The 13,234-nt window shown below is 35.7% G+C and overlaps 1 protein-coding gene across 2 annotated transcripts; it reads left to right on the top strand.

Moving 5' to 3' along the window:
- The first annotated feature begins 183 nt into the window (after positions 1 to 183).
- LOC127802679 (chlorophyll(ide) b reductase NOL, chloroplastic) lies at positions 184 to 12,407 on the top strand. 2 transcript variants are annotated; one of them, XM_052338637.1, is made up of 14 exons: positions 184 to 528; positions 3,063 to 3,131; positions 4,687 to 4,748; positions 4,951 to 5,037; positions 6,582 to 6,649; positions 6,760 to 6,808; positions 6,877 to 6,962; positions 8,902 to 8,959; positions 9,702 to 9,752; positions 11,155 to 11,205; positions 11,288 to 11,329; positions 11,844 to 11,954; positions 12,045 to 12,119; positions 12,228 to 12,407. In XM_052338637.1, the coding sequence occupies exons 1-13, from the start codon at positions 240 to 242 to the stop codon at positions 12,090 to 12,092; spliced, it is 1,071 nt and encodes a 356-aa protein (XP_052194597.1). In that variant the 5' UTR covers positions 184 to 239; the 3' UTR covers positions 12,093 to 12,119; positions 12,228 to 12,407. The 2 variants fall into 2 exon arrangements, with proteins under 2 accessions (XP_052194597.1, XP_052194596.1); XM_052338636.1 differs by having other exon boundaries at positions 12,045 to 12,407.
- Positions 12,408 to 13,234: the final 827 nt, after the last annotated feature.

Below are 13,234 nucleotides of genomic sequence, written 5' to 3' on the forward strand. Positions count from 1 at the left end.
TTTAAAAATGACAATAAGTCGTTTATAAAAATACTATTTTTAGTATTTTAAAATTTTAATTATAACTAATTAATAAAAACGAGACAATGATTAAGTAATAATATGTTTATTAAGTGTATTTAATTTGTAATATTTAAATAATTGTATTAATTAAATATATTTTATTTTAAACAGCATGAGAAACTGATAGCAGCGCCGTGGTTGGGTGGCTCAGACTTAGCTTGTGGTGCGGAGCAGCAATGGCGACGAGCTCATCCAGCTGTTGCGTTTGCCTTGCCACCAGGAGAATCCCTCAAAATCTCTCCTCATCGTTCTTCGTCCTCTCATCGATTCGCTGCAAACCACACGCCTCTCCTCCTCAATTCGATTCCCGGCGTTACCTCTTCCACTGTGCTCCAGAGCCCATTTCAATTTCAACGCCAATCGCTGCTACTAGGACCGAGCCTCCTCTTTCTTACTCTTCGTCGGCGGTCGCTAGAGAGCCGATGGTTCCTCCTTACAATGTGCTCATCACGGGCTCTTCTAAAGGTACTTCCCTCCCATGGAATCCTTTAGTTTATGCTTTAACTTAGTGTGGGGATTCATGGGATTTATCGATATTCAAGTTCTTGGGAGTTTGATTTTTCTGTATTTTCAATTCATCAATCAAGTTGCCACGCGCGTCTATTTAGTAATACTTAGTTTGTTGTGTTTGAGATCTCGTGCCATTGGATGTCTTCTTGCCCTGAAAGGTAGATTGATTCATTCCAAAAACTGACGTGTTTTGCATGGATAGTGCATTGGCTACTGCAAATGCAATTTAATTCCTTAGAAAAACCGCTTCGTATTGAGTCGAAAGAAAATAGAAAGATAAGGTCCTGCTTGGTTACTTGGTAGTGCCTCCTTTTTCAGTTTTTTTTTTTTTTTTTTTCGTTTTCATTGTTTTGGGAACAAGAACAGGAAATAGCATTGATCGAATGTTTTTGTTTTCAAAAAATTTTAAAATATTTGGAAAAAATGGAACACCAAAAGTTTATGCAAAGCAATTTCCACAATCTCTACATCGTTTTTATTTTCTTTCCCTCTCCTCCTGTTGTACTGCTGGCGACCTTTGTTGCTGGAGGGAGTTGTTGAACTCCGGATGACCCCATGCCCACACCTTTTTGAGAGTTGCCTAAGTGTTCTGACTCCACCGGCAGTGAGAGGAGAAGGGGTAAGAAGAAAGAAGAAAACCAAAATAAAACTGAAAACAAATCGAATTAATCAAGTAGTATGTTAAGTTTTCATTTTTAACATAAAGAAAATGAAACATAGAACATGTAAAATCTGAAACAAGAAATGAAAACTCAACACAAAAAATGAAAGCCAAATCTGAAACATAGGAAAAATAAATAAATAAATAAATAAAAGGCCAAATCTGAAAAAAGAAAAACTAAGAAAGCTCCATCAGACGCTCTCAAGACTAGTTTTACTAGAACATCTCAAGGGAACAAGAGTCCTTGCAAGCAATCATACATGACTGGTTTTACTAGAAAATGCTAATATGCTAGTGATTTAGGAGTTGAAATGCACATTCCGTTCATGATATACTTCTGTTTCAAAATAGTGAATATATTGTTTGGTGACCATTTTTTCTCTACTGAAGTAAAGTTCACCTGGCACTGTGGAAGGGTCAAAACTATTAGTGCAAATAATAATATTGTCCATATGTTAATTGGGAAACTAGCGCAGATGAACTTCTGGTTGAGTTGAGCCCATACTTGAGAGATGGAGTTGATGATTTAACCTTTTTACTCTTGTGAAGGCATTAGGAACATTTTTATCGCATGGATTGTAAAAATGGGCAACTTAGCTCCTAAGGGATATTTGTGAGATAAGCTTTAAATTATTTCTTTGTCCATACCCAGCCATAAATGCACCAAGGGCTGAATCAAAATGAGATGGACAGCAGGCAAAGATTGCATCATATCTTAGTCACTCTAACTGAAACACGCCATTTATATGACCATCGTTGTCTGATAAGAAGGATCAGTAGCATAGTTGTTATCTAGGTTATATAAGAACAAACTTTTATTTATCATGCTTGAAGTCAATAAGTAACCCACAGTTTCACCTGTATAAGAGTCCTGGCAGTCATGTTGATATCATGCAATGTTACATTAGTCATAGTGATGTATGACAGAAGAGAATGGAGAAGAGGAGAGAAAAAGGGGAGTGAAAGAAGTAGAAGAAACAGAGAAAAAGAAGAAGAAAAGGAAGAAGAAGAGAGAAAATTGAGAGAGAGAAGAGAGCAGTTGAGAAGTGAAAATCTGAGAAACTCTATCAAATACTGCCTCAATCTAAAATACCAACATAAACACACGCATATATATATATATATATATGTCCAACATAAAATAAAAACTACCCACAAATACAATAAATTAAAGAAACAATTTCCCAATATAATCAAAAATAAAAACACATCTAAAAATCTACTTCTCTGCATGCAATAAACCGGTCCAAATCTCCCTCAAGATGGTCCCACATCACATAGTTATAGCACTCATAGCTCCTCAAGACCATCATAGACAAGAGGCTTTTGGAAATTAGTGAATATAGATTTCAGCTTTTCCTATGCTGTTGATTTTGCCAGTTGAATAACTTCCAAATATTCTGGTGCCTCCTACACTTTCTTAGTGGAAACTTCTCTTGAATCGTGTAGTTTCTCATAAAATTTTAAATCTGTCATTTCTTGTCTAAAAATTTTAACTGGTCATTAGTTCATCAGTATGAAAATTTAGAGCTTCTATGCTTTGTTTTAATAGTAGATTGAAAAAGTTTCTACATGGCTAATGACTATTAATGGTTGTCTCCATTATAAAGGAATTTAGACAACAATATAGATGAAAATGGTTTTCTTAACTATTTCAGCTAGATGAGGTGGTTTGCATATATCTCGTCACAACGTAGTTCTGTTCAAGCACCCCCCACCCCCCAGGCGCCAATTATATATGTGCACACAGATGTCATCTCATTTTAACTTTTAGTTTTTTTTCTTTTTCTCTTCCAAGTTTGGAGACTTAATCTTTCACTTAATTCAGGAATAGGGTTTGCTCTAGCTAAAGAGTTTCTAAAAGCAGGCGACAATGTTGTAATTTGCTCAAGAACAGGTAAAAGCACTTATCAGATTCATGATCAAGTTCTCCTTGTTTTAAAATTCTATTTCATTGTTATTCTTGGTATTTGTTTCTTTCACATTTCTCTCAAGCCTAACATATGTTGGTTGGTGTCTTGAATTTTTCAATTTAATTGTGACCATAAAGGGCTTAGTTGCATCAATGCATTAGTTCTGTGGGTTCAAGAAATTCCTGGGGTCATTGAGGTTGATTGCCATTTGAACATGGGCACATGTTGCTGAGGATCAAATAGTCAGACCTCTGAAGTAATTCATTCAGCCTCAAAAATTCTACAAAACCTCGACCTATTATTAAACTAATTCCTGGAAGTCTTACCCCCAGCTGCATTCCTAGAAGTCTCAAAACTATTTCCTAGCATTTCCAGTTATTTAGAATACAATGAAACATTCCAGTAGCAATAAGTTGTCTCAACATTTTCAGAATAAAAAAGGAGCAACCCATTGCTCAAGCATTTCTATAATGAGAGTATGGGAAAGATTAAATATATACAGTGTTAAACTATCTATTTAAACCTTTTTTTTTCTGTAAGCATATGATATTTGCCGACCTTTATTGGGCCTTGTTCTTGGTGATGTTTTGAAAGAAAGATAGAAAAGAAAACATCAAACATGCTTGCAGAGAGTATCTCCCCCACCTTATTATTAATAATGAATTTTGTTTCTGTAAATAAAATAATGTGTATTCTACCAAAAGTGTATAATACAAGAAAATATATATACAAGTATTTTAAGCTAATTACACTAATTCGACGAAGAAATCGCGGAAGACCGGCAAAGCGGCGGTTGCGGAAGACTGAGACGGCAACGGGAAGCGGCAGCTGCTAGGGCGGCGGCAGGCAGGATCTAGGGTTAGGGTTTGTATGATAGCTTTGATACCATGTAAATAAAATAATGTGTATTCTATCAAAAGTGTATAATACAAGAGAATATATATACAAGTATTTTAAGCTAATTACACTAATACCCCTTGCTTATCTTATTTAACAGTTTCATTTGACCCTATGCGCACCTTGTATGCACATGTGCTTAAGATTGGTTTGCTTGATGTCAATTTGACATTTCTTGTTTGCCATTGAATTTGTTTTCAAATTGATTTTGCTTATGCCTTTGTATAAAGAGAAAGTAGACTTTAAACATACTCAATTTTTTAATTTTTTAGTGTACTTAAACATTTGTATTGGTTTTAGTTTTATTCCAAAACATTTACATATATTTTCTTTTTCTTTGGTTGTTTCCTTGTGTTTTCTGAACATTTCCTATTTTGTAGCATTTCTGTTTCCAGCTAACCACACGGACACAAAAATTTAATTGCTGTGCCTGCGTAATATATCTCTTATTTTTTCCAACTGCTTATTCCTTCTTCTGTGACCTGTTTTGAGGTCCTTGATGATTATGTTGAATTATTGATATATCATTTTCAAAGTGATCCTTAAACGCATGTCAAGTTTGGATTTGAAAAGTTGTTCTTGGCTTGCAACAAACACATAATAGCTAGTGTTTGGAGTAACTTGACTAAATTGTTTTTCTAGCTGAACGGGTGGAATCTGCTCTTCAGAACTTGAGGAGGGAATTTGGGGAGCAGCACGTGTGGGTACCTCCTCTGTGACTTCTTTAACTCAACTCAATCAACTAGTCCTTCACTAATTTCTTCTATTTATTTATTTATTTTTTGTTGTAAAAGAGCCTCTTTCTCTCTGATAATCTTTCCTTCTTTTCTTTGTTGTTGCCTTGTGCTTGTGAAGTCTAACTGTATCCTTCCTACCATAGTTCTGATCCAGTTTTACCATCTACAGGGGACAACATGTGACATCAGACAGGGGGAAGACGTGAAAAATTTAGTTGCATTTGCAAAGGAAAAACTGAAATACATTGATATATGGGTACTTCATTACAACCTTTCTTTGTGTTTTTATGTGTAAATTGTTAAGTAAGTGTTATATAACAACAAAAATAATCCGGTTCTGTATAGAATTTCTGTCAATAATAATTTGGATCTTTACAACATCCATTGTTGTAGCTTCTACAAGAATGCCACTGGCTGGAACTATAACAAAGACCAGATTTTGCTACTATATTTTTTCTTTTTGGTAGGTGCTTTTGTAACATCTTCTGGTAACAAACTTCATCCTTAGATGGCTTTGTTTTTCAGAAATATCAACAGTTACTATTTTTCTTAGGTCTCCAAGATTACCAGATGAGCCAGGAATGCCTGGTCATATCATATGTCCTTTTCTAGCTAAGTGAATTTTCAGTGGAACTTAGAGCAGCTTGATCACATATTAGAACTGGCTGATTTTGATAACCTGGCAATATTGGTGAGAGAAAACCATTATATCTCTAGAACTGTGCAGATGTAAATTTTCCACGGTCACAAAAGTTGATTGAGTTGAGTAAATAGTGATGTTCTGTTGCAATATTTGATCTATGAGAATTTAAGGTGGTGATATTATAATTGTTTTACTACCTTGGGGCTCAATATGTTTTCTTCTCTATTGTTTGATGGAGAATATTTTCTTCCCATGGCTCACAAGACTAAACGATGTTCGCATACAAGGCTACCTAGAACATCTATCAAATGTCCTTTTCCTAAAAAATCAGTATATTCAAGAGAAACTTTCTGATCTAAAGTGCAAATCCATAAACAGGTCAATGGAATAAGATTCATCACTTGCAACAGAAGAATCTGTTCTTTTTTCAAACATAAATAAACAAATCTGTTGACAAGAATTAATAAGGTCAATTGTTTAAGCTCTCTTATCCAAAAGTGACTCACAAAGACATCAAAGTTGGTTAAATCTAAAAGAATAATGCCCCCTTCTCTTTTCCATATCTGACATGTAAAGAGCATTCATGTTTTCTCATAACATTTACTAGAAGCATTTTCCCCAATATTGTTTCAACAAATCAATTCTCCATAGCTCAAAACACACATGCTAAAGTCTTGGTGACATCAGCCTACCCGTGGCAATGCTTGGAGCCATATTTAGCTATATGATCAAAGCTCTAAAGTTATTTATCTATATGCCAATGCTTAATCACCATGGGTGAGGATCCACTCATTGTTAGCATAGAGCAATGATCTCAATAAAACAAATAAGAATAAAAAATATTTTGATGGTCATCCAAAATAAATTTCAAAAGAAAACCAGAAGTTAAGAACTTGTTGACAAAGAGGAGAATAATAGAGGAATGGTTGTATGAAGAAAATAAAGGAGAAAGAGTTGTAGTTGGATGATTTGTCTCCAAACTACACCCCTGATGAAACTTCAGCATTGACTTGGTCAGCTGTTTGTTGTCTTCTTGTTATCTATCCGCATTGACAATTTCTTATTTTTTGTCCTTTCCCATCCCCCTTTATTTTGTTTACTTCAACCTGTTGAACTATTGATTGTTATCATCTTACAAACTCTTGAGAATGATGCAGATTAATAATGCAGGATCAAATGCTTATAGCTATAAACCACTATCAGAAGCTTCAGATGAAGATCTTATGTGAGCTGTTGTTATGCTTTCATTCTTTTGTAACTGATTTCTTATAATGTCTCTTATCTTCTTTTTTTTTGGCCCTCCAAATAATTGTTTCAGATTCAATTTCTTTACAGTGATGTTGTCACAACGAATACTCTTGGCTTAATGATATGTTGTAGAGAGGTAAATGTTTCTTTTGGTTTTTGAAGACTAGCATTTCTCAGGCCTATGCTCATGAGTTGTTCATATAGGCCATAAAAATGATGCTGAACCAGCCTCGTGGGGGCCATATTTTTAATGTTGATGGAGCTGGTTCGGATGGAAGACCAACTCCAAGGTATCTTCTATTTTTCTTCAAACTTTTCAACTAGTTCAATTGCCTTAGCTGATGGGTAAATTTTACCTCCTTAGTAATTGACTTCCTTGACTATTGATATTTTATTCTATTGCTTCCTTTGGACTCCCAGGAACACTGTTTATAGAACCAAAGTCTTTTGTGTACATTTTGGAACATATTGTTGTCCATGGTACTATTCCCTACATTTTCATGTGCAAAGGACTGGAAATGCATATAGCTTCACAATGTTAGCTTACTGACTAGATCAAACTAGTGCGTGAATCCTGTTTCAGAACAAGCGTCACAGTTGGACTATTTATACAACAATTATTGGACAACCCTTCTGAGGGGAGGGGTGTAACGGTTAATCTGAGGATTATGGCTGGCTCTAACAACCATGTGCTAAGCCAAATACCCTTCCCTAGCTCATATGCAACATATGCACATACATGATATTATAACATATATCAGATTTGTAATCTATAACATAAGAATAGTTGAAAACATAGAAGGTAGAAGAGAAGTACAATTGTTTAGTAGGGTTGGTGGTTCAACATTCTTCACTGCACTCCCATATAATATGGAAGACATTACAAAAATGGTTGTTACAGATATGATTCCAAATAAAATTAGGACTTTTATCAGTCTGTACAATCAACTAAAAGTACCATAAAATAGCCCAAAATAACCTTAGCAATTGCCTAAGATCTCTCAGCAGATTCCTCTAGATTCTATAATTTCTCAACAATCCCCCTTAAGATGGAGTATACATATCCGTCATGCCATCTTTTCTGAGGACCACATCCTTAATTATCCTTGATAATTGTTCTGTTAAATGATTCCATTAAGATACGAAGTTAAGTTTTTTTTAACCTTTGATATCATTCCTCAAACTCGGAGTTCCATTACCATGCCTGGGCCAGATTTCATCCACCATGGATGATGGCACAATGGAATAGCTAGGAAACCACAGTCCCTGCTATCTGGCCATCAGCTTGTACTTGGGACAAGGGTGTGGGCTAATTAGTCAAGTCAAATAGGGTATTGGGTGACGTTAGGTCTTAATTAGGTGCCTTCATGGGTTCCTAGGGTCTCTTCTTCATCTTAAAATACCTCTAGACAGCTCACTGTTCCCAGACTGTCAACAGTTTCCTTCCTACTGTCAACAATTTATCTTTCCTTGAGTAAACTGTCAACAACTTCCCTTCATCCGTCAATAGAGATGACAATGGGTATGGGCAGCTTTGGGAATTAAAAAATCTCCATTGACGCAGGTTTGGGGGCAAGAATTCAAAAACCCAGTTGGGATAGGGTCCGCGACCTAGAAATATTTAAATTAATAAGCTTTAATTATTTTCTATTTATAATTCAAAAATAAAAAATCCAAACCCTAAAGCCCTAATGCCCTTTTACCCAAATCAACCCTCACTGCACATAGCATCAAATTCTTGCAGTAGTTGAGTTCATGTAGCAGCAAATTAAACACAGAGGTATTTATAAGCAACGGGAAGGTTGTTTACTTCGTAGTTTGAGGCAAAATTTGTTAGTGTATCTATTTACACCATTAGCATGCCTTTACACTATCATCCTCTATTTGTTTAATAACAAAGCTAATCTTTCTAGCAGCCTTCTGATGTTTGACATATTAATTGTCATGTCAAAGTGAAAATTCACTTGTGATTTTTGTTTAAACATTATCAGAGGATACTTGATAATGCTTCTTGTAAGAAATTAACATCTGGCTTCTGATAAACTACTTCTCATTTTTCCTACTTTTCATTTTCTTCTGGTGTTTGTAAAAATTAGAATGTTGTATGTTGCATCCAACATCTGTTTATTATAGGCTTACCAACAAACTAAAACGTAAGGCCTGTACCTAGTAAATTTGCATGTTCTTGCATTACACTTTTGTGATTGTTTTCCATATTTTTCTTTTAAGATTTGCTGCATATGGGGCTACCAAGCGGAGTGTGGTGCATCTGACAAAATCATTGCAGGTATGTGCTGACACTGATTTTATAAAATCATGTTCTTTTTGCCACCTTGAGGATAATCCCAATGGCCCTAGCAAAGGTTACAGAAAAGCAGTGCTATAGATATAAAATTCCTAATTCCAACAGTTGTGGAAATAAGGAGAATCATCATTTTATAATTTGATGTCGTGAATTGCACAATCACTCTAATCACAATCATGGTAGTCACAATCTTCCTAAGGCAGTATGGGATTGAACTTGTATTGCAGTCAATACATCACTGATGCACTCAAGGTAGAGATGATGTTATATAGACATGCTGACACGACAATTTGATGGGTAGAACACGAAATGGCATGAACATGAGAATGAATGCATATAATTTTTTAGGTGCATGAGAACATTTGATGAAAATGTATAGCGTAAACATGGAAATACTTGTCATCAAAGTCAATATAGGGACAAGCACCCCCCCCCCCCCCCCCTCCCAAAAAAAAAAAAAAAAATTAACCATCAAAATAAATGTGTATTATCCATGTATTAGAGTGGAAATATTAAAACATCTTTGTACTCGATTTTTTGCAGTTAGAACTTGTTGCATTGTGGAATCTAAAACTTGCCTAAATGTGCTGCATTTATTTGGATTTTTCTGCAAATGCATTTTATTCTTGTTTATGTACATATGCATAATCATGTGCAGGTTTATCCTACTGTTTCCTTGTTTTAAGGTCATAATTAGCTGAAATGTTATTTGGTTTGTTTACAGGCAGAATTGCAAATGCAAGATGTTAAAAATGTTATAGTGCATAACCTGTCGGTATGTCTTTCTTCTTCCTCTTAAGAAATGAAGTCATGAATTGCAGGCCTTCTCGAATTTGAACCAACTGCAATATGAAAGCTCATCTTCTTTATTTTTTATGGCTTTCTTCATGTGCTATGAGCACCATGCCATGCTGCTTTGTTATCTTCATGTATGCACATTAAGCTATTAGCAAGAATTAAATTTCCCTTTTCTCTTTGTAATGATTATTTGTTTCACATTATGCTATGAATAAATCACTAATTTCCTTTTCTTGCTGTATGAAAATTGTTTGCCTTGATGGCTGGTTGTTGTAATTTTGATGTCTTTTTTCATCGAGTGTAATGGCCCTTTGATTAGTATGTATTTTTTCATTATTATTTGTCAAAACTAAGCCAGTTTAGTGTTATAAGTAAATGAAGTTGTGTGTGTAAATGCACTGCAGTTGGTCAGAAGTGCAATCCGTTATGTTTTTGGCCTATTCTTTAATATTCTTTTTCTCGGAGTATGTAGCTTATCTTCCAAAAATTATGAAAGATTTTGGACAAGTCTACTGAAAAATGCTTCAATACGAAGATGAATAATACATTTTTCAGTTTTTTCCTTCTTTTATTTTTAAGTTTTTTCAAACAAAATTTAAAATTATTTAACTCTACAACAGTTGCTCAATGTTTCAGTGAAATGGTTTGATGGTTTCTTCCTGCACTTCTTTGAACAAGTGCAGTGCTAGAACACCATTTAAATGTGTGGCCTTCTTCAAAAGAAATGACGTAGGGTGACATGCTTTTTTATTTTATGCATATGACCCTTGAGTTTAGGAATTTCTATTGACAATTCCTTATTTTAATTCTAGCATTGATCACATGGCACTGGCAATCACATATCCTAACTGATGTATATAGTTTATGGCCAAAGTTGGGGGGGGGGGGGGGGGGGGGGGGGCAATTACCCTTTGATTTCTTCTTCCAGTGTTTGGAGACGTAATTGACATGGCAAATAGTTGCATTTGAGATTAATTTTTATAAACTAAAGGCATGTTCAAGTACTATTACACAACAGTTGATGAATTTTCTACAAATGTAGGTGTTAAATCTCCTGGTCACAACGTTTTTTACACTATACTGAGTACTCTGATCTGATTGCTCCCTGCTATTACAAGCATCTGTTTGATAGGTAGGAAATAATTAATTGATCATATATAGACATTTGGGAAAAAGTGTGATTAGTATGCTGATATACAAAACCTTATCCTCATTCCCCTCTAGTGGTGAAGCGTATTGGGTAAGGGGTGTCACGGGTTGCCTGTCTGCTCTGCTTGAGTACTTTGCATGACTGACTTCAATTCTACAATGTCCTCATGCTGCATAATAGTGCAGTTGCTGTTGCTTCATTTTCATTTTCCAACTCTTACCTGTTGCAGCCGGGAATGGTGACAACCGATCTTCTGATGTCTGGTGCTACCACAAAACAGGTAGAATGTGTACTGTGTATTTACTCAATCACTCTAATGAATGGTCTGGATCAGGAGAGTGAAACATGCTTTTTTGTTTCAGGCCAAGTTTTTCATTAATGTTTTGGCAGAACCAGCGGAGGTGGTAAGATTTTGTTCATTTCTGATTGACCCAGAAGTAGTGATGCGCTAGCAGTCTTCAAAAACTCGAACTTGGGAAAATGTTCTGAAATTTGTTCTGTAAGCTCTGCCATGTAGATTTGGTCTATCATGCTAGCATTGAAACTAGGCTTCTAGATAAGTAACTTGACAAATCAAATGGTGAACATAGAGCTATGTAGTACACCTAGACTATGACATTTAGGCAAAGTTTGAGAAAGACTGTACAGCCAACTAGGAACATCTATTTCTAGTTATACTAATATTAAATGTGTTCACTAGATGTTGCAAGTGGTAGTACTCCCCTGAGGATCTGAAACCTAACCAGCTCAAACTGGCTTGTGCATGCCTATATGTTAAATCACTTGCGCAAGCATATATGGAGCATTAGGCCACAGGAAGATGTTATGGTCCTTGCCTTATTTGAAGATATTATCTTGTTACATTTCTTTTTGTAACTGCCTGTGTGTGTATTTATTGCGGTGAGTGCAAGCCTGCAGGTTGCAGAGTACCTCGTCCCAAACGTAAGATCCATTCCTTCCAATGGATCAACTAAACCCACTTACATTCGTTTTCTTACCGGGTTGAAAGCATACTCCCAGATTTTCTCAGTTAAGTAGATAAATATGAAACATCTGACTGGTTTTCTATTCTAATGTGCGGTTATTGATCTTTTTCTTTTCTTCTGCCATGTTGTTTAGAGGCTTGCTTTTGGTGCTAGGAGGAATAGATATGTGCTCGAAGATTGATGAGAACCCAAAGTCTAATGCGTGCATGTAGCGGTTCTGCTTTAGAATAAAACTTACTGATCATTTCTTTTCGATTGAAATCTACTCAAAATTTCATATTAGTTATCGCATGCCATTTGAAAATGAACATTGCAGATGCATTCAGGAAGTTTCTGCATTTGCAGTAGTCATATGCGGAAGCATGAACCAGATTGATCTATGTTCCCCTATATGATCCTGTATATATACATACATGTAGTGCAGTTCTATGCCAAGTGAGAAACTCAGTGTATAAAGTTATTAAAGGTGTCCATTGTGCTGAAAGATTCAAGAAAATCCAGGTGCCCATGTTGTGAATTCGAGTTGTGTTGAGCACAGTTATTGCTCAGTTGATCTTCTGCCACATGCCTATGGTATACGAATTTAAATGGAGAATTGATGATGATGCTACCAAAACTACCCTACCTATAATAGGGTATTATTAAAGGTGGTCGTGATGATGCACTGGAGGTCAGGTTAAAATGAGCTCTGAATAGGTGGCCATTTTATGTCCCTTCATAATCTTACTTGCCCTATCCACAAGGAAGAGAAGAAGCTTGGGAACCCATTAAAGTTTCAAACTCAGTTAGGGTTTAAGTAAATTCTAGTAACTCTTTTAACACATACTAGTTAACTTTTAACATTTAATCTTTTATTGAACCAATCAAAAACTGAAACATAGGCATAAATACTTAAAATTGAGTTACATGCTTAACTCAACCTCACTCACAATTATTCAATTCAAAAGCAAACACTACTCACACTCTCACGTGGCTGAACTTGATAAATTGGGGGTCACCATCCTTTCATTCAATACATCCACCACAACAAACAAACAACCCAAATCCTCCCAATGCCAGGCCTCCTTGGAAAGCCAAGCAGCAATTCAACAACCCAGTGGCCCGCTTTAAAGAGAAAAGAAAGAAATGGATTGAATTGCTGATTATTGTGGTAAGCTGCATTAAAACTTCATTTGTTGTCATTGGAAAATTCAAAGGGAACAGAGGAGGAGAGGGGAGAGAGAGGACACACTTCAATTATTGTGGATTGGAGTCGGCACTCAGCAGTACTGCTGGACACATTCACAGCCGAATCCGTGATTTCTCATTGTTCTCTTGCGGCCC

Source organism: Diospyros lotus, chromosome 5 (assembly GCF_014633365.1).
Source record: "Diospyros lotus cultivar Yz01 chromosome 5, ASM1463336v1, whole genome shotgun sequence".
Classification (NCBI taxonomy): Eukaryota; Viridiplantae; Streptophyta; class Magnoliopsida; order Ericales; family Ebenaceae; genus Diospyros; species Diospyros lotus.